This window comes from Spermophilus citellus (genome assembly GCF_964194105.1).
Source record: "Spermophilus citellus genome assembly, chromosome: 16".
Classification (NCBI taxonomy): domain Eukaryota; kingdom Metazoa; phylum Chordata; class Mammalia; order Rodentia; family Sciuridae; genus Spermophilus; species Spermophilus citellus.
The window spans coordinates 9,462,678-9,490,129 of NC_138196.1; the positions used below are offsets into that span (position 1 = coordinate 9,462,678).

General features: G+C 43.4%; 1 protein-coding gene across 1 annotated transcript; it reads right to left on the reverse strand.

Annotated features, from left to right (window-relative positions):
- Positions 1-2,714: 2,714 nt before the first annotated feature.
- Positions 2,715-26,515, reverse strand: LOC308635093 (sodium- and chloride-dependent GABA transporter 3-like). Its single transcript, XM_081269345.1, has 3 exons — positions 26,013-26,515; positions 10,835-10,938; positions 2,715-4,162 (listed from the first exon to the last, which is right to left on the reverse strand). The coding sequence occupies exons 1-3, from the start codon at positions 26,088-26,090 to the stop codon at positions 3,943-3,945; spliced, it is 402 nt and encodes a 133-aa protein (XP_081125471.1). The 5' UTR covers positions 26,091-26,515; the 3' UTR covers positions 2,715-3,942.
- Between the last annotated feature and the right edge of the window lie 937 nt (positions 26,516-27,452).

Consider the following 27,452-nt stretch of genomic DNA (forward strand, 5'->3'; position numbering starts at 1 on the left):
CCGACCAGGAGGAGAGAAATTTTTGCTGAAAGCTTTGGGGGGAGTCCAGAGAATTCTGGAAACCCCCCAGTCCCCTCCTGGTGAAATGTCAAGGCTGGACCTGTCCCGAACCCCAGCCTCTGACTCCTATCCCTAGGTGTCATCCTGAGACCAGGAGAGGGACCTCTATCTGCAGAGCTGGTAGCCACAGACCAAATCTGGGCCACAGTCAAGTGCAAGCCAGGTGGAGACAGCCACCACGTGGGAGGTGACAGATGGCTGCAAATGAGGGGTGAAGGAACCCGCTAAATGATCAGCTGGGAAATTGAGCATCTCGCCTCCCATCTGTGACAGCCTTTTCCCCGTGGAAGGGAGCTCATGCGCGGGTGGGAGTGTGGGGGCCTGTCTGTGTACATACAAGAGGCCGCACCAGGGCTGGGACCAGGGTGAGTGTGCATGCGCACAGTCACACACTCGCCCCCCCCCTCTCTCCACCACCACATGCACGTTCACATCTTTCCATTCATCCCCAGGCTCTTGCACACCCCTCTTGCACGATTTCATGCATTCAGAAATGCCAGCCTGGCTTGTGTCCACACCCAGGGGACAGGCGCTCCAACAGGAAGATGGACACCCCTGCACTTTCTCCCACAAACCATCGCGAGGGAGCACCTTCCCCATGTCTGAGCAAATGTGCATTTGCATTGGCTTCTTGTGTGCATGGGATGCTAGCAGTTCGGGCTGGGTTCTGGCTCACAGATCAGTCCTATACCTCCTCAGGAAGGAAGGTGACACTTCCCTTACTGTTGGAGCCAGGCTTGGCCACATGTCAGTGTTGGCAATGAAATTGCTGCTTGTCACTGCTGGGCAGGAGCGTGAAGAGGCGGTCCGGGCCCCTTCAAGTTCTCTTCCCCCTCTGCATGGTGAGCAGCAGCATCCTCCCGTGCAATCTGGGTCCCAGGGTGCAGTCTTCAGGAGGCAGAGCCACAGGCGACCTGCAAATTCCCCGTTGACCTGGGACAGTGCTGATTGTGTCCAAGAGCTGAGCCCATCACCTTGAGCACATCTATTCATGAGATCCCCCACAGGAGCCCTTGGGGGACACATCTGCATCAAGGTGCCCTTTGAAGACCTCTGTGGGACTCACAGCCTGACCCCCTTTATAGACCGGAGCCCACAGCAGGAGGGGCAAAAGGGGTCTTGGGATGGACTGGGGTTGGGATCCTGAGGAGTGAGTTGCCCCATCTTTGGGGGACTCTGGGCAGGTGTCTCCTGGGTACAGCTCTCAGAGCTATTCTTCCAGATATCCATGGGACCGTGGTGTTGATGTCAGAAAGACCTAAATTCAAGTCCCAATTCATTTATTTCCTGGCAGTGGGACTTTTGAGTATAGGACTTAGCTTGACCCTGCCTTAGTTTCCCCATCTGCAAAATGGATATTTTGTGGCTCAGTGGTAGAGTGCTCACCTATGCACGAGGCACTGGGTTCCATCCTCAGCACCACATAAATGTAAGATAAAGATATTGTGTCCACCTAAAACTTAAAAAATAAATATTTAAAAAATGGATCTAATAACCATTACGTTATTTTGAGGATGAAATGAGAAGATGCTCAGAGCATCCCCAGGCAGGTTGGGATCAGACTCTGCCTCTTTCCTAGAAGGCCCATTTCTGATGCTTCTTCCTCTAGGAAGCCTGCCTTGATCTCCTCTTCCTCTGGACTCACAGAGAACTTGAGTCCTGATTCAAACACCTTCCTAGGTTCCATCGTGGATTAGAGCCCCCTCATTCATGAGTCTGTCGAGTCCCTTTGTACCAGGCGCTGGGCCGAGGGCTGGGTGCAAAGTTGGATATGATGAAATTGCTGCCAGAATTGAGCCCTGCTGACTGGGGATCAGGCTGAAGCTTGTGGCTTCGCTCCTTCCCCCTCCTGTCCTTCCTTCTGCTCCATGCTCACCTCTCACGGGCCTACAGGGTGCCTTTGCAAAGGGAACCGAGGGAGAAGTTCCTGCAGGAGCCCTCAGGAGGCCACCATGTCTTTAGAGTGGCTTTAATTAGCATCTGGGAGCTGATCGGGGTTGGCTTATTAACGAGCCATTGATTCAGAGCCAGTTTTTCCAGTGTGCTGGGGTTTTGTCTTTTTTTTTTTTTTTTTTGATGAATTAATCACTTCTGACAGTTCCAAACAGCGACTCTGTGCTCACCCAGAGGAAGACGGAGATGGCCACGGGCTGGGCCACCAGGGCCCAGGCCAGCCATGCTGCCCGCAGCACAGGCTGCCCCATCAGCATGTCCGGCAGCCCAGCCTGGCCTCCTGGCCTCCTGATTAGGGTCTGGCCAGTGTCTCCTTCCCATGCACTTTCCCTGGCGCCCTAATCCACTCTGATCACACGCTGGTCCATCCAGCCTCCCCTGCTGGAATGGAATGGGAGCCTCTTCCTCTATTTCTGTCCCTTCTCTTGTTTGTTTATTTTGCTTTCTTCTACTCTGTTGTGCATCTCCAGCTTTCTGTTCAACTTCTCAGTATTTTTTGATACTCGGTTTTATTTCATTTGTTGGCTTTTTTAGCTCTGTTTTATTATTTTCTAAGGAGCTGGGCTAACAATACACATCTATAACTCAGCAGAGTCGACTTAAAGTTAACAACATATCCCTTTGTACCTCCTCTACACATCTGTCCCTTCCCATTTCTGATTATTATTTTGACATTCTCTTCTTTGAAGCTGACTTCAGGACCAAATCATATCACTAACTGAAAAATGGACCAAATACTCCAGTTAGAAGGCAGAATATGATCAGTCTGGATTTCAAAGTAAGACTCAACTATAAGCAGTGTAAAATCTCTATATCAGGAAAGAGCACCTGGACCGCAAGGAGTACCAGAAAGACAGACTAGGGGATATTCGAGGAAGGTCAGCAAATCTTGGGCACTGGGATTAGAGCAGGATAGAGTGAGTCTTGCACTTTCTGCCTCCCTAGCTCAGCCTCATAGGTGTTCTGGAACATTCCTCTGAAGTGTATTGGCAGCTGTCTAATCATGGTATTTTGAGCTAAGAATCATATGAGGTCACATGTGAGCTATCTCCTACCCAAAGAGCAGGAGCCCATTGACAGAGCTTTGCCTGCATTTGCAAACCTCTGGTCTAGCTCTGGACCCCTGGTTTCTGCAGGGACCATGTCTATGTCTGATACACACAATCCCAAGAAGGGAGGGCCCTGAGCAGGTACAAATTCCTCCTGTGAAGTCCACACTCGCCGGCCTGCCCAGCCTGGTGGTCAGAGGGTGCTGGCCCTGACTCTGCACAGCAGACAGAGGTAGCCACACTTTGCACTGGGGCTCACCAGGGAGGCAGCGTGGTTGTTTACCATGGAGGTGGGCACAACTGGCATTGAGCAGATGGAAGCCAAGGAGGCTAGACCGCCCTGTGCTGCCCTTGACAGACCATCCCCCTGGACATTCTTGTATGGGAAAAACCTATTTGCACTTCTCTGAGTTTGGAGCCTAGCTTCCTATGTCATGCAAACAAAACTATTTTTTTTAAATATATACTCTATCTGCCCAGAATTCAAACACCATGAAAAACAAGGGAAGGGTTTTCAACCACTGGCACCACAACCTTGCCCACGCTGGGTTTGACACAAACACGTCCATCTACGCTTAAGGCCATGACAAACTGGGGTTATCCTACATCTAGAACAGGGGAGGGAGGGAGACTCTCCAAGCAGAGAGAGCAGCACGTGCAAAGGCCCTGCGGTACGAGGGAGTGACTTATGTTGCCAAAGGGAACAGACCACTGAAATTGGGCAGAGTGGGCATGGGAGGATGAAACCCCAGGGGTCTGGCCCATGCTGAGTGTAGCACCATGAGCGGCCGAGGAAGGCTTTGGGTTACAGGAGTGAGGGGAAGTGTGAAGGTGCTCCCTCCTGAGGTCCCGGCCTGTGGATGACTGGTGGAACCACCTCTTAGGACCTGAACCCAGGAGATGAAGACTGCATTGACATTCTGCTCATCCATCTCCCCCGGGGCCTCTTAGACCCCCAACCTGCGGCAAACTCACCTGACTCTGCCACCTCGGCAATGGGTACCCCCTGCTCATATGCCATGAAGCCCAGGACTGAGAAGATGGCAAACCCAGCCACGAAGCTGGTGCCGCTGTTCAGGCAACAGAGCACGATGCAGTCCCTGTGGGGAAGCAGCAAGAGGGACTCAGGTCAGAGTGGGCGGGACAGGTGCATTGCCGGAACACTGTCCACCTGAGCACTGTGGGGGGGGGGGCAGGCAGGGAAGTATGGGCAGGCACAGCCCCATTTCCCTGGTGAAGCACCCATAGTTCAGAGAGGTTAGGTGGCTGGCCCACGGTCACACAGCTTCTCCTGCATTTCTCCAAGATTAGGTAGGGCATGGATCACAAGCACAGAGAGGGGGTGGTGAAGGAAGGAACGGAGGCTGGCATGTGGTACAGTGCAGACCGAGTGAGAAGAAACTTGGGAGAAAAACCAACACTCCCCTGAATCCCTGGAAGGAGAGAAAGCCAGGGAAAGGAGAGGATTATATTCCTGGGAACTCAAAACTGAGAGTTTGGGAGAAGCCTCCCTGTGAGATGGTGCCTCTGAGCCAGGGGACCACGCCGGACCTCACGCCTGGTGCTCCAGCTGCTTTTCAGGAAGAGGTTTTATTGTGACATCCATCTGGGACCAGCTACCAACCAGAGCCACATCTCACAGAACTCACGGATCAGTCTCTGTTCTGCTGCTATGAGGAGCAGCCCCTTCCAGCATGGACCCCCTCGTGGAGGGATTTACTGGGGCAGCGGCTCTCATCTGCTCTGGAGAGGGACTCGCTGCACAAAGCCCAGGAGAAATCAGACTACAAATGTCAGGGCTTTGTCAACCTGGAGAAAACGGATCCCTGACGTCTCAGGCTGTTGCCAAGTTGGGGCATCCGCCTCCCAGAATCCCAGCCACCAAAGAGCATGGGTGGGGCTGTGGCTTGGGCACACGGCCTGTGTCAATGCCCTGCCATGACTCGGGGCGGGACAGTGACCCAGTGGGTGGCGAGCCTGCTTCTGCAGGACCCTCCCCTGTTCTCAGTAGTCCTTTCCCCCTGTTGGACTACACCCACTGCTTAGACTGCATGAGACCAAAACCTGCTTTCCTCTGGGAAGTTTTGGTTTTACCCTCAAAAAAATAGCCTGGCGCGCCTTCAGGCTGGGGAGATCTAAAGATAGTGGACTTATATCCCTTTGAGTTTTCTGTTCTCCCAGTTCAACATCCCAGTTCCGTTACCAGCTCTTCATCCTGCTCCTGATCTCTAATGTACCCTGTTCGCCAAGCCCCTCTTCAATTATTATACCCGGGCACGAGGCTCAGGCACGGAGTGAGACATTCACCTCCTCTTCTCCTGACACTGTGCTTCAAGAAATGCAACCAAAGGTGATAAGAACATGGTTGGCGACTGACACCATGATTCTAAGGGAGAGCCTCTGGACTAGCAGTCAGGACCCGTGGGTTCCAGTTCTCCCTGAAGTATCTTTATTTGGGGTCTGATCTCACCCACGACCAGGCCAGCTGTTTGGGTAACTGGGTCTCTTGGGATTTGTGTCCCATCAAATCACTCTCAGATGAGTGTATTTCCCTGCCCCTCCGACTCTGGCCTTGGCCATGTGACTTGCTGTGGACAACGAGACGTGAGCCAATGTGACACAAACAGAGGCTTGAGTTGTGCTGGCCTAATTGGACTTGTCCTTTATCATTTCTGTGATTTTCTATGAGAAGAATTCCTCAGGGGAGCTGCCATCTCTTCAGCCTGGACCCCAGAATGCACACACATGGCACGCACTTGAGCTTGGCCTGCAGTCAGACTCATCCAACCCTCAGCCCGGAGAATTTCCCTGGCTGACCGGCAGCCTGGAGAGCAGTAAGGGAAAATGTTTGTTATGGTCAAACTTCCCTGATGTCTGGGGCTGTTTGTTACACAGCATTAATGTGGCAGTGGATGACTGATACAGGTTTGTTGTTTTTTTTTTTTTTTTAAATCGCTCTGTGAATGCCGGCTGGGCTGGTAGCCCTGCCACATTATCTGCAAACCTCATTTGCATCTGCTATACAGGAAACTCAGTCCAGGCCTGGATGAGGGCCAAGCTCTTCATAAGGCAGAGACAAATCTGCTTCTCCTGCCTGGGTCTTGGAGTCTGAGGTAAAATGGGCCTGCTTTATTGAACAGAGTGACATGAGATGTGTTGGGAATGCAATGGATGCATTGCCTCCATGTGGGTCACATTTTGAACTTCTCCTGAATTATTCTTATTTATTTTGGGTACCAGAGATTGAACTCAGGATGTGGCCCTCAACCCCAGAGCCACATCCCCAGCCCTATTTTGTATTTTATATAGAGACAGGGTTTCCCTGAGTTGCTTAGCACCTTGCTTTTGCTGAAGCTGGGTTTGAACTCACCATCCTCCTGCCTCAGCCTCCTAAGCTGCTGGGATTACAGGTGTTCACCCCCACATGCCCGGCTCCTATATCGTTTTTAAAGGAGCTGCAGCCAGCGTGTCAGGCCCTACACTAGGTTTCACTCAGACCTGGAGGACCAGAAAAGGAGAATCATCTACTGCAAGTCTCACAGTCACTTGTGAAGTTTGGGATGCGTCTCAGATGCTATTTCCAGGAGCTGAACAAAAATGATGTGCCCCAAGCAGTAAGACTTCCAGAGCCCGGGTTTTGGACAGTTATCTCTGGGCATCCATACAGAGGGTGAAAAAGAAAATGTCCCCAGTTACAAAATCCCCATCTTCCTGCAGAGGTCTCTTGGGTGCCTTCCTCCAACCACAGAGTGACAGGCAGCCAGAGAGGGGAGCTCTCAAGGGTCCTAGGGTCCCTTCCATCCCTGTGACCTGCTTGCCAGCGCCCAGGGCATCCATGCAATCAGGCAGTTGTAGCCTAGTGCTGTGTGCTCTGAGGGGACGCTCACCCCTGTCCACGTGGGTCCATTCCCATCCCTCTAATTCCTTCCCTGCGCCAGCTCGAGCACTGCTTAGGTGAAAGCCTTACATAACCAGTGCTTTGAAGTCAGCAGGAGCTCAGCTGGGCTGGTAAGACCTCCAGAAGCGATTATGCTGTCAGGAGAGAGGGTATTAATTTACTCCGTCTGAGATGGGAAAGACCCGCTTGCAGAACGATTTTGAAACAGGACTAAAATGAGCCTTCTGATTTTTGCAATGTCACCTAGGGTATTTCCTTTCTTCTGCTAATAAGAGACAGAAAGGAAAAGAAAAAAAATCCCTAGCTGTTGGATGGGAATGCAGAGGGATTGGGGGGTAGCTGGTATTGGTCACTCGTGTGCACATTTGGAAGAAGCAACTGCCCAGGGACCCAGACTGGTGACAAGACAGCCTCGTCCAGATTCAGTTCTAATAGCCTGGAAGGAATTGGCCATCCGTGGTAGTGAGGAATAGGGGTACCAGGGCCAGGAAAGCCATATTCTATCACTAGCTATGGGAACACAAGCAAGTGACTTAAATTCCATGGGCCCCTGTCTCCTTGTGGGTACAAGTGACAAATGGGTGTCTTATAGCATGAAAGCCAGCACGAGACCAGGCCCACAGGACACAGGGAGAATGAGGAAACTTGCTGGTGTCCTCTTGCTCCTGATGGCCTGGCTAGAGGGGATAGTCAGTGACCACGGGATTCCCAGTGTCCAGAGAATGAATTTGGGACCCTCGACCACAGAGCCACATCCCCAGCCCTATTTTGTATTTTATATAGAGTCAGGGTCTCACTGAGTTGCTTAGGGCCTTGCTTTTGCTGAGGCTGGCTTTGAACTCACCATCCTCCTGCCTCAGCCTCCCAAGCCGCTGGGATTATAGGGTCCCGTGCTGAGTGCCAGCACCTCTCTGAGACAACCCAAGGGGGTCATCGTCAGCCTGGGCTGGGAGCCTGCTTGTGCTGCTGTCCCTAGCTGAGGGCCTGTCCCTTGCTGCCCGTGGTTCCCACTCCATACTGTGGTTGACAAACTGCCTGATCTCTCAACCCCGAGACCCATCTCCTCTGTGACAGCCTGGAGCACAGCGAGGGTCTTACAGAAACCTGGCCCAACCGCCCACCTCTCTGGCATCCCTCCTTCCAGCCATACTCAACTGCTCCTCAGCCCAAGGGCCCCAGAAACGATGGCACTTGTGGCCTAGTGTGCCGTTAGCATGTTGGATCTGTCTACTTAAAAAAAAAAATTCCTCTGTGCCTCAGTTTCCCCAAATGACAAACTCAGCAGACTGGGTCACTACTGTCGGTCTCCTGTGCTGCCCATTCCACTGCCTCATGCCCTGCGGACGCACAGATGTCACGGCAGACCCTGCAGACTTAACAAACGGGTTCATGAAGTGAGCACAAAGGTGGCTTCCAGAGAGCCCTGGGAGGGACAGCAGAGAGGGCCCGGTCAGAGTCCAGACTCCACCACCTCCACCTGGGGACCACCTCCGGAAGCCCCGATTTCCCTTTCTCAGAGACGGGGAGAATGGGGGAGGGGATGGACCATCCACAAAAGGTCTTTCAAGTGGCGATTCCACGGGAGCCAGGTCGCGGTCAGGTTCTGTGGTCATCAGTTCCCGGCCCAGGGGAACACGCCCCTCCCACATGCCCTCACCTACACTGAACGGGGATTCGTTTTTGGGGTTACTGCTCCTGATCTAGTTGAGAAAAACAATCTTGTTTTTATAAGAGTCTGTTGCTTATTTTTCTTTTCTGATTTATTTACTCTGCTGTGCTGGGGATGGAACCCAGGGCCTCATGTAGGCTGGACATGCACTCCACCACCACGCTGCACACCCAGCCCTAATAGGACTTCTCTCTCTCCCTCCCTCTCTCTCTCTCTTTCATTGTATGGGGGACTGAACCCAGGGGTGCTCTATCACTGAGCTACGTCATCCGGCCCTTGTTAATTTTTATTTTGACGCAGGGTCTTGCTAAATTGCCCATTATCCTGCCCTGTGCACTCTCCTGCCTCAGTAGCTAGGATCACAGGCATGTGCCCCTCCCCTGTGCCTCGCTATAGTTTATTTTTCTTTTGTATTTTAGTGTTTTTCATATTGACACATTCATCACCTTAACATAGCATGGATCTAACCCCACATATTATATATTACTACGCCCTTTAGTTTTGAGGATGATTTTCATATTTTATTTAGAGATAAAAAATACAGGGGCTGTGGTTGGTGGTAGAGTGCTTGCCTAGCATGCATGAGGCACTGGGTTCGATTCTCAACATCGCATATAAATAAAAAGAATAAAATAAATGTCCATCAACATCTAAATAAAATACAACATGTAGATATTTGTACTAACTTGTGTTTTTTTTTTTTAAATTAAAGTCAATAGGTACTCACAGTAATAGAAAAAAAAAGAAAAATGTCTTAATGGTATAGGAGGGGGGAACATCTTCCGCCCTCTGACTTCCCAGGCCCAGTCTCTAGGCTATTTTGAACAGTTTTTAAAAATTTCTTTGTAGAAAATTTTAAAGTTTAGAAGTCTAACATTTAACAATCTAAATTTTTTAAAAAATATTTATTTTTTAGTTGTAGTTGGGCAAAATATCTTTATTTTATTTATTTACTTTTATGTGGTGCTGAGGATCGAACCCAGGGCCTTGCATGTGCTAGGCAAGTGCTCTACCACTGAGCCACAACCCCAGCCCCAACAATCTAGATTTCTGCTGGGTGTGGTGATGCACACCTATAATCCCAGCAACTCAGGAGGCTGAGTCAGGAGGATTGTAAGTTCAAGGCCAGCCTCAGCAAATTAGTGAGAACCTGTCTCAAAATAAATACAATCCCCAGTACCAAAAGAGAAAAAAAATTGTAGATTTTTACATGAGCCAATGTCACTCTCTTCCTTTGTGCTTTCTTTTTTTCTCATGATTTTTACATGTTTTCCCATTCTGAAATTAAGTATTTTATTATTCCTTATTTGAGGATAGTTCCCTTTCAAAATTTAACTCTTTAGTCAATTGTATTATGTGACTATATGGGATGAGGTTTGAGGATCTAACTTATTTCCCCCAAATATTCATCTCAGAATCACTTGTGCCAACCCCTTTCCTTTCTCCACCAACATGTGACAGGGAACAGCTTTCCTGTCATTATTCCACAGTCTTATCTCTGGTGATCTGGGGGGTCTTAGAAAGAGACCCTCTACCATCCACCTGTAAGTACTCCCCTAACCTGTGGAGGGCTCCGAGTCCAGAGGTGCAGAGACCTCAACCAACAGATAATCACGGTACAGATTTCACTTGCCCCCGTGCTGCTGGGAAACTCTGGGCACGTGCAGGTCTCAGCCCTGCTGTGGGGCTCCCCTTGTCACCTGGGTGTGGCCATCTATAGGAGGTCAGGGAGGGAGGCCGGTCAGGCCAAGGGGCAAGGCGGGGCAGCAGCCACTCCAGGTGGGACAGAAGAGAACCCTACAGTCAAGTAAGACAGGCAAGGAAGATGATTTCTGAATAGATGGTGGAAGGATAAGCCCTTGTATGCTGGAACACCTGGGTCACCTGTTGATGTTGCCACTAGTGAGCTGCGTGACCTTGGGCAAGTTCCTTGCCGGCTCTGGGCTAAATTTGTGTCTCCATGTGAGGTGACACCGACAGAGGCTAGAGAGAGATTCTGGGGGGCAGATTCACCTTGCCGCAGACTCTGATTGCTCTAGAAGCCCTACCTCCTCTGGTGGCCCCCTCTTTGACCCTTGGGCAGGAGGAGGTCAGCAAACAGCCTATATGTTCCCTGCAAGGCAGGCAGCTGAAGGGACTGGTGTGATGCTGCAGAAGGGTCCCCGGGAGCAGGGAGGAGGGCAGGCGGGGCCCGGGGGTGCTCACCTGTAGCAGTTGTTGTTGTAATTGTTATAGCTTCCCAGATCAGTCAGGCAGCCCAGGCAGATGGCGTAGGAGAAGAAGATCTGTGTCCCAGCATCGACCCACACCTGCAGGAAGGACAAAGAAGTGAGCTGAGAGGTGAGGTCAGGTGTGTGTGTGTGTGTGTGTGTGTGTGTGTGTGTGTGTGTGGTGGGGGGGTGTCTTATTTTCTGATAACCCTCACCCACCATAAAATCGTCCACAAAGGGATCATCAAACTGCCTAATCTTCTCAGGACCACCTTTTAAAAAGTCCTAGTTTCGTGGACTTCCTGATGAAATACATACGACGCTCTAAGTGAATTCCAGAATCTTCAAGAGGTTATGGATAAAAGCTCACAGTGTGGAATGAATTTGGATGTTGAGGACTTTGGTTTCAGCTGTGTGCCCTTGGAAAAGTGACTTAAGCTCTCTGAGGCACAGTGTCCTTACCTGCAAAGTGGAGAAAAAACTTGTCTGTCATTCAAGCAAGGAGTACCACCCCTCTGTGGGGGTGCATGCTTGCTCCTAAGGTAAGTCATGTGTAAGCCAAACAAACGCTGTCATTTCCTCGTGGTTAAGAGGACCACAGGAACACAGTCAGGAGACTCTTCAAGGCTTGCATTTGGACAGCCTCCCTGAGCACAGAGGAGGCAGGGAAGCGGTCATCAGGGGCTCTCTTGGAGCTCGGCTCCCAGAATTTACCTAGGAAAATCTACAGCTAGAGCCCAAATGCAGCTGATGAGACTCATGTTTGGACATTATGTACCCTCTAGAGAATGGCATTTGGCACTTATTAGGCACTTATGATGTGCCAGGCATCTTGCTGAACCTTGACACATGACCACATGAATATTCACAGTATCAGTGTGCAGGAGGGACTATTAGCTCCCTTTTACAGCCTAAGAAGATTGAGGAACAGAGAAGGTAAGTAACATGCCCAAGATCACACAGCTGGGAAGGGGTGGATGCAAATCCATGGAGGCCCATCTTTAGAGATGCATGCTTAACTGGTCTCAGAATTTCAGATTTTTTTTTCTTTAGCACTGCTGGGGATTGAACCCAGGGCCTCACACATGCTGGGTAGGCTTTCTACCACTGAGATACAGCTTGAATTTTGAGATTTGGAATCAGTCTCAGAAGTCCCCTGGTGTAACCTCTCTCCCAACACAGGACTCTGTTCTCAGTACTTCTGATAGAAGATTCTCTGATTGCCGTCAATGACAGGAAGGGCACCATCTCTAGACACAGATAATTTCTTCTTTAGAGAGTCAGACTGTTAGCTCATGTTTTAAAATAAGAAGGATTCCTTTCCAACTGCTGGGGCCACTGGACCACATCTTTCTCTTCTGCCTGGCAGTGCTTTAGAGGTCTGAAGAAATCGTGGCTCTCTACTGAACCCCCAACATAAAACATCATTAATCTGAATTAAATGCTACAGGTTTACAAACTAAAAGGGCAAAACTGGAAATGCAATGGGATTATGCCATATATGCTTTTAAGTTACTTAAATTTACCTACACACATATTTTTAAAAGTCTTATTTTAAAAAAAAATAATAGTCATTCTATTCAGTGAGCATGCACCCCAGGTTCAGTACTCACTGGAAAGAAAATGTGAACGGCAAGATTTTTCTGACCACTCATAGGTAAATAAATCCCAACATTTAGGTGGTCAGTCAAGTGACATAAAGGGATTATAAGAGCCTTCAAGGAATAAACTGAAGAGCTACTAGGGAGCCGTGAAAAAATGGAATTCCAAAGAATTACAAGAAATAACAGAAACCATCTACAGAACTGTACAGTTATGTACATCATATAATATGGGTGCCTTAAGGATTCTACAGGCGATTTCAAGAATACCTTTGACTCAGTCTCACACTGTCAGCTGACTTGTGACCTTGACTCTCAGCCTTGCCAACTGCAGAGAGCAGCACAGAACTGCATACACACAACAGAAAACCCTCTCACAGAAAGGGTAAGAACAGGGGATCCAAGCCTGCTCTGTAGTCACTCCTACCAGAGACTTTCAGAAGTGCATGTGGAATTTGTTGTTATGAGATGGTGACAGCCATCTTGGCTGCAGCATCTCAGCTGTAAGTCCAGTAAAGCTTCACTTTGTTAAAGGAATGGGTATCTAATTATATATTTCAATTTTTCAAATAAAGCAGACTTTGAGGGAGCCTAGGAAGTTACCCGTAAACGAGCTATGGTCCTACCAAAACAAGTCTCCGTAATTTCAACTAAGACCCTAGATTGGCAGTTTATCTGACCTGCAGAGCAAAACATCCCTTTTTGAATCTGGTAAGGGTTATGCATTGCCTTACTAGAAAAACACACATATGTACATACACCCCAAATTTTGCACTCCATGAGGCTTATTTGTTAAGAACTGACAGGCCCCAGCCTAGGATGAAAACCCTGCCTCAAAGGTCCAGAGCAGTCTCACCTGCCCAACAATGTGTGGATCATATACTGCCCTGAGTAAAGACAAAATCTGGGCACATATACCTACCATGTGCTTTTAGTTATTCATAAACTATATATGTACTATTTACTAATATCAAACACTTTGAAAGTTACTAATACAAATACTAGGTCTAACGTTTTCTTCCCATGGTTCAGTGGCTGATCTTAAGAAACTTGGAAACCAACAGAACCTGCTATGTGGTCATTCGACCACCCTGGACTTGGCCTGCCCTATACTGTGACAGCAGTATGAGAGTGGAGAGGTGAGGTCATGGAAAGCCCACAGTAGGAATGGGTAGTGTGCTAGAAGAGGAGGGTGGGCTTTGACTAAGACCACCTCAATGGACTTGACCTGGCATCCGAGAGAATCAGGGCCCAGGCCTAACAGGGATGTCCAGGGAAAGGACAGCCTTTAGCAGTAGGTGTGGTTCCCAGGATCATTCAGGTTGACCTCACAAAGACACACCCAGGAGCCTGCTGCCATAGAGTACTGGGAATCCAGACAGAATACTAGCTCCTAGGGACTAGTCTAAAATAACTGCTGTTTCCACTGCAACTTTTCTTAAAAAACTGAACTGATACTGACAAAGATTACTGTGGACAACACACATAGCTCTTTAATTCTGAAACTTGAAGCAAAAAAAAAAAAACAAAACTGAAGTAATCACTTAAGATACTGGCATTGAGGCTTCTATAACAGCAATAATTAAAATTATTTTCAAATTAAAAAGCGCCAATACTTAACACAATGCAGCCACACTCAGACAAAGCTTTGATTTATTAACACTTATCATATGAACATACAGTGCTTCAAAACCTGTATTTCTGGAGAAAGGCAAAAGGGTATTTGGACAGCAAATTTTAAAACACTACATGCCTAAATACACCCATTCAGAAGTTCCCTTTGTTAAAAGGTAAGTAAGAAGCTTAGTCAAGCCGCACCTGGGCAGAAGGTCACATCACCTGCATCATATTCTTTGCTGAGAATAAAATACTCTTCATAAAAAGTTGCATGACAACTCCCCACCCCCACCCCCAGGATTCAATCAAAAATGTTTTAGGTGTAATTCTTTGAATAACAATCTTTTTCTACTCATACTTTAAAAGAACTAATGTACAGAATAAAACCTCATTTTAAGAAAGAGATGGCTACTCCACCCACAAGGTGAGTCAGACAACTCCTGCTGTTCTTAGCCCAGCTGAGTGGACTTGGCCTTTAGCAAGCACACTCGTGTTCTGCAGGAGGTGGTAGGAGAGCACTCAGAAGCTTGGCACACAAAGGACAGCAAAGGGACTTTGTCAATGAATTACACACGTGGCCTGTTGTACAAATGGCTGACGCAAATATCCATGACTTAGATGTAAGGCTGCCCAAAAGCACACAGTCATCTCATTATAAAAAACAAACTCATACATTAAATTCTATTGAAATATTAGGATGAACATATTTTCTCTTTCTGGAAATGGTTAAATCACTATTCTGACTAGGTTTACAAATTCCCTTCTCTAAACCAAACTTTTAAAATAATTTTAGCTAAGATGGTATCAAAAACCAAACATGACTCAAGAATATGAAATAATAAAGTCTACATCACTTTAAACATCATGACTTCCAGGATAATGTACTTAGGCTCACTGTCAACTATTTTATTTGCTAGAAAAATCAAGGTATTCACAGACTAAGGAAGGTTCCAACGTGGGGCTGGAAAGGTAGATGACACTGCTAGATCAAAGATTTTAACTTGTGACACATTTTACTGTGAAAGTATATTTTTGTTAAATGACATCAACTGGAAATATAATTACTGGCTTCAGATGCCAGCCTAGATGGAGTAAAGGCAATTAGATTTTCCATCCTATTTAAATATGCCCTGGCAGCCATAACCAATATCCACACAGACTTCAATATCCACTGGACAAAATATGCAAAATGATGGTTTCAAGATCCTGGACACCAGGCAATGAGGGACAGAGACTGCTGGGAGATGAGACGTAAGGTGGACCCCTATGTGGCACCATTCACAGCCTGAGGTAGGCTTCAGGCTGCAGTGTATAAAGAAGGAGTCAGGCTCAGCCACCTCCCCGAGATGAAGAGACATAGCTTAGAGCATGCAGATGGCTCTGTGTCCAGAGAGCTGCACACAGGAGCCCAGGACTGCAGGCATGTGAGGGAACTCCCAGCCTAGAAATGGCACAGTTGATAAGATAACCTTAACAGTCCTTTAATTTCAAAAGCTAGGAAAAAAACGATTGACTCTACAAGTAGAGATATGAAAGATATAAAATAGTCTGAAATTGACCTTCTTCAAAGGAAAATTACAATGGAAAATATGAAAAGTATAGTAGCAGATGGGATTAATGGCAGATTAGACAATGCAGAAAAAGAAATTAGCAAATTTAAAGATAAAGTAATAGAAACTCAAGAGCAAAAGAAGACCAAATAGTGAACAGAGCATCAGAGAACTGTTTGTTATTTCACTCCTGATGACTGATGTGCCTGTGATCAGAGTCCCTGAAAGACAGGGAACAGAAGAAAAATTATTTGAAGAAATAATAAATGAAAATCTTCCAAATTTAATGAATACTGCACACCAACAGATCAAAAAGCACAATGAACTCAAAGAAAAGAAATCCAAGGAAAATTATATCAAAGCACATAGCAACCAATCTGTTTAAAAGAATAAAAAAATAAATAAATAAAGCTGCCAAAAGAACTCACGTAAAAAAGAGCAAAAATTCTGGTTGCAAAGTATTTGTTGTTAAAGATAATGCAAAGACAATGAAGTAATTGTTTTTAGTACTGAGAGAAAAAAAGTAACATAAAATTTCATATTCAGCAAAAATACCTTGAAACACAAGGCAAAATAAAGAACTTTCACTTACAAACAGCTGAATATTCATTACCCAGAGACTTACACTGCAAAGAATGTTAAAGAAAGTATTTGAGGTAGAAGAAAAGCAACCTCAGAAGGAAATCTGACTCTACAGAAAGACCCGAAAAGCAGCAGAAATGATCACCATGTGGATAAATATATTTTAAAAAACTTCTTTAAACACTGTTAAACTTTTTTAAAAGGTCATTGTTTTAGGACGGGGTAGATGTAGTTCAGTGGTAGAGTGCTTGCCTAGCATGCATAAGGTCCTAGATTTGAACACCAGCACTAAAGGAAAAAACAAATCATCATTTAAATCAAAAGCAAAGACCACATATTGTGAGGTTTACAGCATGTGTAAAAGTAAAATGTCTGATGACAACAGCTCGAGAATGACATCAGAAGCATGGTATAGTGGAAGACTGCACCTTGCCCACCTATAAAAACACAACCAGACAGAGACCCACAAAGGAGACCAGCTCTGGAAGAGCCGGGCACAGCCATGGAGGAACAACCTCAGGGTGAGGCAAAGAGCCAAGCAAACAGAGAAGTGCAGGAAGAAGTTTCACTTTATTGCACCTTAGCACCAGAAGAACAGGACAAGCCAATGGCCTCCCCAGCTGCACTGTCACACACACAGATCACTGGCAGTCCAACACAGCTGTGCAGAAGCCACTGATCCCCATCAAGTGGCATGTGCCACCATGGTCACCAGAAGCCCCCAACAGATTCTGCCACTAAAGAAACTGACAGCTGGTGCAACCACGGCTTACATCCTGCAGCTTCTGGCACTGAGAGTCTCAAGATTTTTGCCTCTGTAGATGGAGCTGCCCTAAGCCATCACCACCATACTGAGTCCAGAACTGCTGCTCCAACAACTGCTGCTCCAGGTGCTCTGGTCACAAGACCTAGAACAGCCGGTATACGAGCCTCACACGGCTCTCCTAGAGCCCAGTGTTTTGTTTGCTAGAGGCCAGCTTCAGCCCCAAACACTGGCCTTGAATGCTGTGTGTGCCCCCACTGACAACTGGCCCAGCCCCTGCCTACCCATGCATACTTGCTGCTGGACCCAGGGGCACCTGGAGGACATCAACAGCCCTGGCAGCCATAACCAATATCCACACAGACTTCACCACTGAAACCCCACAACTGCCTGAGCCACCACACCACTGACCCCATCCCCTAGAGCCAAAGCCCCTGCAAATCCCACACTTGACATATGCATGCCATTATGCCTGCGCCTCGTGCAACAGCACACTCCCACACATTGCCTAGGTAGTGACCCCGTGTCCCCCACAGCTGGGAGCTTTCCTTACTCAAGACCATCCATGAAGTCTAGAAGTTGATTATTGCCTCAACTGCCCAGATGTCAACACAAGGATACAAGAAAATGGGAAATCAGGAATAAAATGAACTTCCAGTAAAAAAATAAATTTAAAAAAAAATCCACATCCACACATTGCCTACCTAACAAAGAATCCAAAACAGTACTCTAAAATAAATTCATGAGCTACCCAAGAACACACATAAACAGTTTAATGAAATCGGGAAAATAATATAAGAACAAAAGGAGAAGGGGATACCAAGGATTGAACTCAGGGGCGCTCAACCACTAAGTCACATCCTCAGCCCTATTTGTATGTTTTTTATTTAGAGACAGGGTCTCACTGAGTTACTTAGAGTTTGCTGAGGTTGGCTTTGAACTTGCAATCCTCCTGCCTCAGCCTCCCAAGCCACTGGGATTACAGGCGTGGGCCACTGTACCTCAGCCTATTGCTTGTATCTTGAGGATGGCCAATCTAAGATGAAATCTCAGTGTAGTCTTGAGTTGAACTTCCTTAACTGCTAAAGATGCTGAACAGTATTTGTTGGCCATTTACATTTCTCCTTTTTGAGAAGTGTCTGTTTAGATCATTTGCCAATTCATTAATTGGGTTACCAGGTTTTCTAGGTGTTAAGTTTTTTGAGGTCTTTGTATATTAAATATTAATATTCTGTCAAAAGTGTAGCTAGCAAAAATTTTCTCCCATTCTGTAGATCCTCTCTTCACATTCTCAATTGCTTCATTTACTGTTCAGAAGCTTTTCAACTTGATGCCATCCCACTTATTAACATTACAATGACTTCCTCCTGAGGGCCCCTAAAGGTCAGGAAGTCTTATGCATCTATATGTTGACCCCACATTTTCTTCTAGGAGTTGCACAGCTTATTCAGCTATAAAGATGAATGAAATTGTGTCATGTCAGGAAAATGGATGGAACTTAAAAGTGTTACATTAAATGAAATAAGTCAAACTCAGAAAGTTAATGGTTATATATTTTTTATCATATGTGGAAGCTAAAGAGAAAAAAAGAAAAAAGAAAGGAAAATAGAAAGACGACAAGTAGAAGAGAAGAAGCAGGCTAGCAGAATCAAGGAAAGGAAGTCACTAGGGATTGATACTAACCAAACTGTATTGTCACATCATGTGCATATACAAATATATAACATCAAGTTCACTGTGTATAATTATAATGCATCCAAAAAATTCTGGATAAATTCTTTAAAAACTATGAAACAGAAAACAACCAAGTGATAACAGTAAGTCCTTACCTATCTATCACTACTTTACATGTAAATGCTTAAACTCTCCAATCAAAAGGCATAGAGGGCTAAGAATGTAGTTCGCTGGTAGGGCACTTACCGAGCATGCATGAGGCTCTGAGTTTGATATTGGGGAGAAGACAAGACAGAGAGGATGACTGGATGAGAAAAAACAAATAAATAAAAAACAAGGAAGGTCCATGGGGCTGGGATTGTAGCTCAGTGGTAGTGCGCTTGCCTAGCATGTGTGAGACACTGGGTTCAGTTTTTAGCACAGCATACAAACATAAAATAAAGGTTCACTGATAACTAAAAAAATATTTTTAAAAAAACAAGGTCTAGCAATACACTGTTTATAAGACTCATGTTATATATGAAGCTATACATAGTATCAAATGAAGGGATGGAAAAAATATTCCAATACAGAATAAGGGCGACCATGCTTATATCAGACAGAATAGACTTGAAGTCAAAAATTGTCAAAAGAGACAAAGGTCATATATAATTATCAAAGGGCCAAATCAACAAGATTGTAAATACATATCTGTGTGTTCATCTGAAAAACACCTTGAGATAAACAAAAATTAAAATACAACTTAACAAAACTTAAGGGCTTCAGCAAGGGAAAAGAGGGATGTACATAGTGATAAATGTCCATGTTTAAAAAGAAGGACTCAATTAAACAAACTAACTTTAAAACTAGAGAAATTAGAAAAGAAGGGGGAAAAAACCAAAGTTAGCATAAAGAAGGAAAAATATGTTGATTAGAGAAGAAATACATGAAAATTTTGAAAAGCATTTTTAAAAAATCAGCTGGGTGCAGTGGTGTACACCTATAATCCCAGCAACTTGGTAGGCTGAGGCAGGAGGATCTCAAGTTTGAGACAAGTCTCAGCAATCAAATGAGACCCTGTCTGAAATAAAAAATAATTTGAAATAAGGGAGACTGAAGATGTAGCTCAGTGGTAAAAGGCCCCTGGATTTAATGCTCAGTACCAAAAAAAAATTCAATAAAATGTTGATTTTTTTTGAAAAGAATTGACAAACCCTTGGTAACGTCAAGAAAAAAAGGGAGAAGACTCAAATAACTAAAATAAGAAATGCAAGTAGGATCATTGTAACAGATAACAGAGAAAAGAAAAAGATCCTAAGGGACTAATATGAACAATTATACACCAACAAATAAGATAACCTGGAAGAAATGGATAAATTCTTAAAGACATACAAACTACCAAGACTGAATCAAGAAGAAACAAAATGCCCAAGTAGCCAATCAGTAATCAAAAACCTACCAATAAAGAAAAGCTCATCAGTAATTCAGCAGGCTGAGACAGAAGGCTCACAAGTTCGAGGCCAGCCTCAGGAACTTAGTGAGGCCCTAAGCAACTTACTGAGACCCTGTCGCAAAAAATAAAAAGGGCCAGGAACGCAACTCAGCAATAAAGCACCCCTGGGTTACCACCAAGCTACATCCCCAGCCTCCCCACTGTTTAAAACATTTTTTTAGTTGTTGATAGTACTTTATTTATTTATTTATTTATTTATTTATTTATTTATTTATTTATTTATTTATATGCAGTACTGAGAATCAAACCCAGTTCCTCACACATGCCAGGCAAGTGTGCTACCACTGAGCCACAGCCCCAACCCCCCACTCCAGTCCTTTCTTAAAATTTTAGACAAGGTCTCACTAAGTTGCTGAGGGGCTCACTAAGTTGCTGAGACTAACCTTAAACTTGCAATCCTCCTGCCTCAGCCTCCCAAGTAGATAGAATTATGGGCATGCACAATCATGCCTAGTGCAAACCCTTCTTAAACTCTTCCAAAACACAGAAGGAAACACTCTCACTATTTTATGAGGCCAGTATTACCCTGATTTCAGAGCTAGACAAAGACGACACAGAAAAGTACAGGCCAATCAATATCCATGATGAATACATTTTGGCAAACAATTCAACAGCAATATTAAAATGATTATATGTCAAAACAAGTGGTACTTGTGGGTAATAAGGAAGGTTCAACATATGAAAATCAACCAATGTGATTTCCTAACAGAATCAAAGGAAAAAAAAAAAAACACCTGATCATCTCAGAAAATGGAGAAAAAGTGTCTAACAAATACAGCATCCTTTCATGGTTTATATATTCTCTCAACAAAATAGTAAGAAGAAATTTACCCCAACATTTTAAAGGCAACATATGGAAAACTCATGGCTAACATCATAATCAGTGGGGAAAAACTCAAAGCTTCTAAGACCTGGAGGAAGGTCAAGATGCCCCCTCTAGTCACTATTACCAACCACAATACTGGAAGTCCTAGCTGGAGCTGTGAAACTAGACAGAGAGAGAAAAGAAATCCGGATTGGAAGAGAAGTAAAACTGTCTCTGTTTGCAGATAAAATAATCATATACGCAGAAAACCCTACAGGACATGCACACATGTGTGCTCACGAGCAAACACACACATTCTTAGAACTAATAAATTCTGTAAACTTGCAGGATACAAAATCAACATAAAAAAATCAGTGACATTTTTATACACTAGTTACAAACTATCCAAAAACAATCCTTTAAATTAGAAATAGGATTAACAAAAAGGATAAAATACTTAGGAACTGACTTGGATCAAAGAAGTAAAAAAATTGTGCACTGAAAATTAATTTACAATGAAGGGAATTTTAAAAGATAGAAATATATGGGAAAACATCCTATGTTTGTAGATGGGAAGACTTAATATTGTTAAAGTATCCATACTACTTAAAGAAATCCACAGATTCAATGAAACCTATATTACATTCCCAATAGAATCTTTTTACAGAAATAGGAAAACAACCCTAAAATTCCTCTGGAACTCCAGAAGGCCCACAAAAGCCAAAGCAATCATGAGCAGGAACAAAACTGCAGGCACCACACTTCCTGACTTCAAAATATATTGTAAAGCTACAGAAACTCAAAGCAGTTTGATACTGACAAAAAAGACACAGAGACAACTAGAACAGAAGCGAGAACCCAGAAATAAATCTATGCATTATCATGAGCTGAGCACAAGAACAGCAAGGGCACCAGGAACACACAGGGGGGAAAGGACAGTCTTTTCAACTATGAAGATGGAGAAGTGGACATCTTCGATGCAGAAGAATGCAGTCAGGTCCCTGTCTCACATTGCACACACACACACACACACACACACACACACACACACAAAATCAACTCATACACTAAAGGCTTAAACATGACCATAAAAACCTCTTAGAAGAAAACATTCTTATGACCTTCTTTACACTGACCCTGGCAACAGTCTTGGGGGTTATGACACAAAAGGCTAGGCAATAAAAGCAAAAAGAGTCAAGAAGGTTCTGCACAGCAAAGATATAATTAACAAAATGAAAAGACAACCAACGGACTGGGGAAAATATTTGCACACCATATATCTGATTTGGGATTAATATCCAAAATACATATTTAAAAACCATTACAACTCAATGCCAAAAATATAAATAACCTGACTTTAAATAGGTAAAGGACCTAAATAAACACTTCTCAAAAGAAGATATACAAATGGCCAGCAAATATAAATATATACAAAGGGGCTCAACATCTCTAATGATTAGGGATTGTATATCCAAACCATGATGAGCTAACACCTCACATCTGTTAGAATGACTATTATAAAAAAGACAAGAGTAAGAGTTGGCAAGGACACTAAAAAAGGGGACACTCGTACATTGCTATGAGCATGTAAACTGGTATAATCAACCATGAAAAACAGTATGAAGGGTTTTTTTTCATGATTTTTTAAAATTTGTTTTAATTAGTTACACATGACAGTACAATGACCTTGACATATCATACATTTGAATCATACAGCACGAAGATTCTTTAAAATTAAAAGCAGGGCTACCACATGATCCAGCAATCTCACTTTGGGGTGTATATCCAAAGCAACTGAAACCAGATCACACAAAAAGATACCCACATTTCCCGTACACTGAAACATTATTCACAATGTCAAGAAACTGAAACAATCAAAGTGTCCTTCAATAGAAGAATGGATAGAGAAAATGCACACATGTACAAATCACATAGATGTACACATATACACACACTCTAGAATATTATTCAGTCCTAAAAGTAAAGGAAATTTGCCAGTTATGACCACATGGATAAAGAAATTATGCTAAGTGAAACAGACCAGGCATAGAAAGACAAATACTGCATTGATCTCACTTATAAGTAGAATGTAAACTCGTCAAATTTATACAGAAAGTAGAATGGTGGCTGCCAGGGATTGGGGGAGATGGGTGACATTAGGTAGTGGGTACAAAGTTTCAGTAATATGAGTTAAGTTTTACACAATCTGATGTGCTTTGTGGTGACAATAATTAACAAACTATTTTGTATATTTATAATCTGCTAAAAGGATAAATCTTAAATTCTTTCACCATACACACACTGGTAACTACACAGAAGTAATGACACTAATTAGCTTCATCACGATGATCATTTCAGAACACATATATATATATATCACAATGTAAAACTGAGCATCTTAAATATATAAAATTTGAATATGTCAATGATACTACAATAAATCTGATTTTAATAAATAATAGCACAAGATTAGCAGAGAAGAAATGAAAGAAGATTGTTGGAAGGTTCTTATGTTACATGGCACTTTACTTGACAGACGGTGATAAACTATATATAAATATCTTACTAATACTACAAACCCTGCAGTAACCAGTCAAATAACACAACAAAGAGTTATAGCAAATAGGTCAACAAAGGAGGTAAAGCAGAACCATCTCTTTCAAATGTAATTTATTTCGATGAATGCAGATAAAGAGGAAAAGAGGAACAAAGGAAAGACGGGCAAGCACCATGAGAGCTGATTAAGACCCAGTCATGTCCATGGCCACATTCAGAGTGAATGGCTCAAGTGTCCAAACTCAGACACAAAGACTGATAGGCCAGCTAGAAAACAAGATCCAACTGTATGTTTATAAAATACCAACTATTTAAATATAAAGACACAAACAGGTTAAAAGTTTAAGAATAAAAAAATATATATACTAACTGAAGAGCTGAAATAGCTACATTAATATAACACAAAGAAAATTTCAAAGAATATTACTAAGGATGAGGAAAATCATTAGCACTGTCATAATTATGAAAGAGTGAGTTCATCAAGGGGGCAGAACAACCGTAAATATTTATGCATCTGATACCAGAGGTTCAAAGTTCATGAAGTAAGAACTGACAGAATTGTCAGGAGAAATAAACAGATCCACAATAGAGTCAGAATTTCAAAACTCTCCTCTCAATAACTGATAAAACAGTGAACAGTATAGAACAGTATAGAGGGTACAAGTAACACTGCCAACTGAATTCACCTTTTACTATAGGACACACCATCTACCCATAGCAAAATATTCCATCTTTTCAACTGTACACTAAAGATAGACCTTATTCTGGGTCATAAAGCAAGTCTCAATAAATTCAATATGATCCAATTCATATAAAATACACTTCTTCACCATAATGAAATCAATAAAAAACAAATTAAAAATCAGTAACAAATCTCTGGAAAATCCCCCCAAATATGTGGAAACTGAATAACATACTCCTAAATAACTCATGGGTCAAAGATGAAATAAAGAGATTAAATCAGAAAGTATTTTGAACTGAATGAGAAGCAAAATACTTACTATAAAAACTGGGAGGAGGCAGCCAAAACAGAACTTAAAAGGAAATTTTTAGTGTTAAGTGACAATATCAGAAATGGAAAAAGACCTCAGATCAATGAACCCATCTTTTTATTTCAAGGCAACAGGAAAATCAGAGAAAATAAACTCCAAAGTAAGTAGAAAGAAAAAAATAATAATAAAGATAAGGGCCAAATCAGTGAGCTAGACAATAGAAAAAGAACAGAGAAAATAAATGAAACCAAAAGCTGGTCCTTGAGAGGATCAATAAAATTTCGTAAATTTGCAGTCATACTATTCAGGAAAAAAATATATCAATTACCCAATCTGCTTCAAAAGATTATTTCACTGCAAAATCTACTTCCACTGAAAGTAAGAGAACTCTTGTCAATAAACAAGTTGGATAAAAAAAGCAAATTGCTTAAACGACATTAACAAAGCTTGCTGGAGAAGAAATAGGTAAAACAGTCGCCTTCTATTTATAAAAGAATTTGTTACTAAAACCTTTCCAAAACAATAAATTCCAGACCTAGATGGTTTCAGTGAGGAACTATATTAGAACTAAAGGGGAAAAAACTGATTCTACAAAAGCTTATCCAGATAACTGAAGAAGAGGGTATATTTCAGAATATTCTGAATGAGGAGAGCATTCTTTATATGTACATCAAAACCAGAGTAAAAGACAGTGTTTTAGTCAGCCTTTTCACCACTGTGACCACAAGACATGACAAGAACAAATAGAGGAGGAAAAGTTTATTTGGAGCTTCCCAGTTTCAGAGGTCTCAGTCCACAGCCAGCTCCACGGCTCTGGCAGTGGTGAGGAAGAGCATCAAGGCACAAGAATGTGGTGGAGAAAAGCAGCTCAGTACCCGATGATGATCAGGAAGCAGAGAGAGGCTCCTCTCACCACCGATAAAACATAAACCTCAAATGCACACCCCAGTGACCCCTCCTCCAGCCACACCCTACCTGTCTACTTCTACCACCACCTGAACCCCTATCAGGGGATTAAGGCCCTGGTTAGATTGATGCTTTCGTAACACAGTCATTTCACCTCTGAACTTTCTTGATTGTCTCACACATGAGTTTTTGGAGTACACCTAATCTAAACCATATTAGATACTAACAAGGACAACTACAGACCAATATAGTCATAAACAGTGAAGCAGATCCAACAATATAAACAAGGAAAAACACATCCAATATAAACAAGGAAAAAACTTCAAGGATCCTACCCCAGGAAGTGGGTGGTTTTAACAAACACTTGAGAACTACTCAACATAATTTAGCATATCTGTAGACTAAAAAGCAAAGCCATATTATCTCAAAAGATGCACAAAAAACATTTTTAAAAAATCCAACATCCATCCTTGATTAAAAACAACAACAACAACAACTTCATCCCTGGTTTAAAAAACAAAAAGCAAACTCCAAAAAAGCAGGAAAAAGAAGGAATATCCTCAACCTGGCTGGTATATGTAACTACAAAAAATAAATAAATGAGAAAGAACACCACAAAGGCTACAGCTACTCACAGTTGATAGTGAAGGACAGATGCTTCTCCTAGAAAGAGGAAGAGCAAGGCAAGAAGTCTGCTCCCCTCCTTCACTCATGCTGTCCTGGAGGCACCAAATACAAAGGGAACAAAATAAATAAAAGATTCTACCAGAAAGGACTCATCTAAGATGTCAAACCATCTAAGAAGAAAAATCTGATGATGTTCATAAGACAGCTACTAAAACTAGTGAGTTTACCAAGGTTACAAAATAAAAAAGATCAACACATTAAAATCATCTGAATTTACATTGTTGGTAGTGAAGTATTGAGAACAGAATATTTTTAGAATATCATTTTTGTAAATGAAATCTGAACAACAACAAAAGCTACAAAACATCAGGGGAAACTAAGTGTATTGTGTTCAGAAGTTGGAAGAATATTGTAATAATGTTAATCCTTTCCAACTTGTTTCATAGATCCCAACAATCCCAGGATATATTCATCAACAAAAAGAAATATGCTATTAAGCCACAAAAAGACATGGAGGGGGCTGGGGGCTGTGTCTCAGTGCTAGAGCACTTGCCTAGCATGCGTGAGGCACTGGGTTCAATCCCCAGTACCACATACAAATAAAGAAATAAAGGTATTGTGTCTATCTACAACTTAAAAAAAATTAAAGAAAGAAAACAGACCGGAGGGACAGTAAATGCCACTGCTATTTGAAAGCAGCCATTCTGAAACACTATATACACCATGATTCCATCTATGTGACATTTTGGAAAAGTCAAAACTATAGAAACAATAAAAAGATGGGTGGTTGCCAGGGGCTTGGGGGCTGGGGTGAGCAGGAGGTGCACAGAAGACTTCCAGGCAATGGTGGATACACATCATTGTGCCTGTGCCCAAACCCACAGGATGCACACCACCAAGTGTGAACACTTGTATAAACTATGGACTCTGGGTGACATAGAGGGGCCCACGCAGTACTGCAATTATAACAGACAGACAGACTTCTCTGGTGGGGGACAGTGATAAGGGGTATGTGGGAAATCTCTGTACCTTCCCCTCAACTAGACTGTGAACCTAAAACTGCTCTGGTGGGGGGGGGAGCAGGTCTTTGGTTGCCTGGCAGTAGTGCTGGGGAGTAGGATGACGGAAAAATACATGGGGCCAAAAGAAAACATTTAAGGTGATGGGCATGTTGTTGATCTTGACTGCACACATCAATCAAAGCTTATCAAGCTGTACTTTAAATATGTGGGTTAATTGTATGCTAATGATATCTCAATAAAACTGTTTAAATGTATTTATGAAACTTCAGACTATATAATCAATATCCTGCATGGATATGTCAGTATATGGCTCAGCCCTTGAAATGATAATGAGAAACTATATTTCTGTATTTGTGTCACGATACATGACATGATTTTTTTTTAATTTCCTACCATATTCTTAACACTATACAGATTCTGTAGGAG

Bases quoted from the DNA above. Each gene is read 5' to 3' on its own strand.
- LOC308635093 (XM_081269345.1), bottom strand. From the start codon at position 26,090: ATGAGTGAAGGAGGGGAGCAGACTTCTTGCCTTGCTCTTCCTCTTTCT. The intron at 10,939-26,012 runs GTGAGTAGCTGT...TCCTTCCTGCAG, and splicing joins TCTGTCCTTCACTATCAACT to GTGTGGGTCGATGCTGGGAC. The intron at 4,163-10,834 runs GTGAGCACCCCC...GCTTCCCCACAG, and splicing joins TACAACAACAACTGCTACAG to GGACTGCATCGTGCTCTGTT.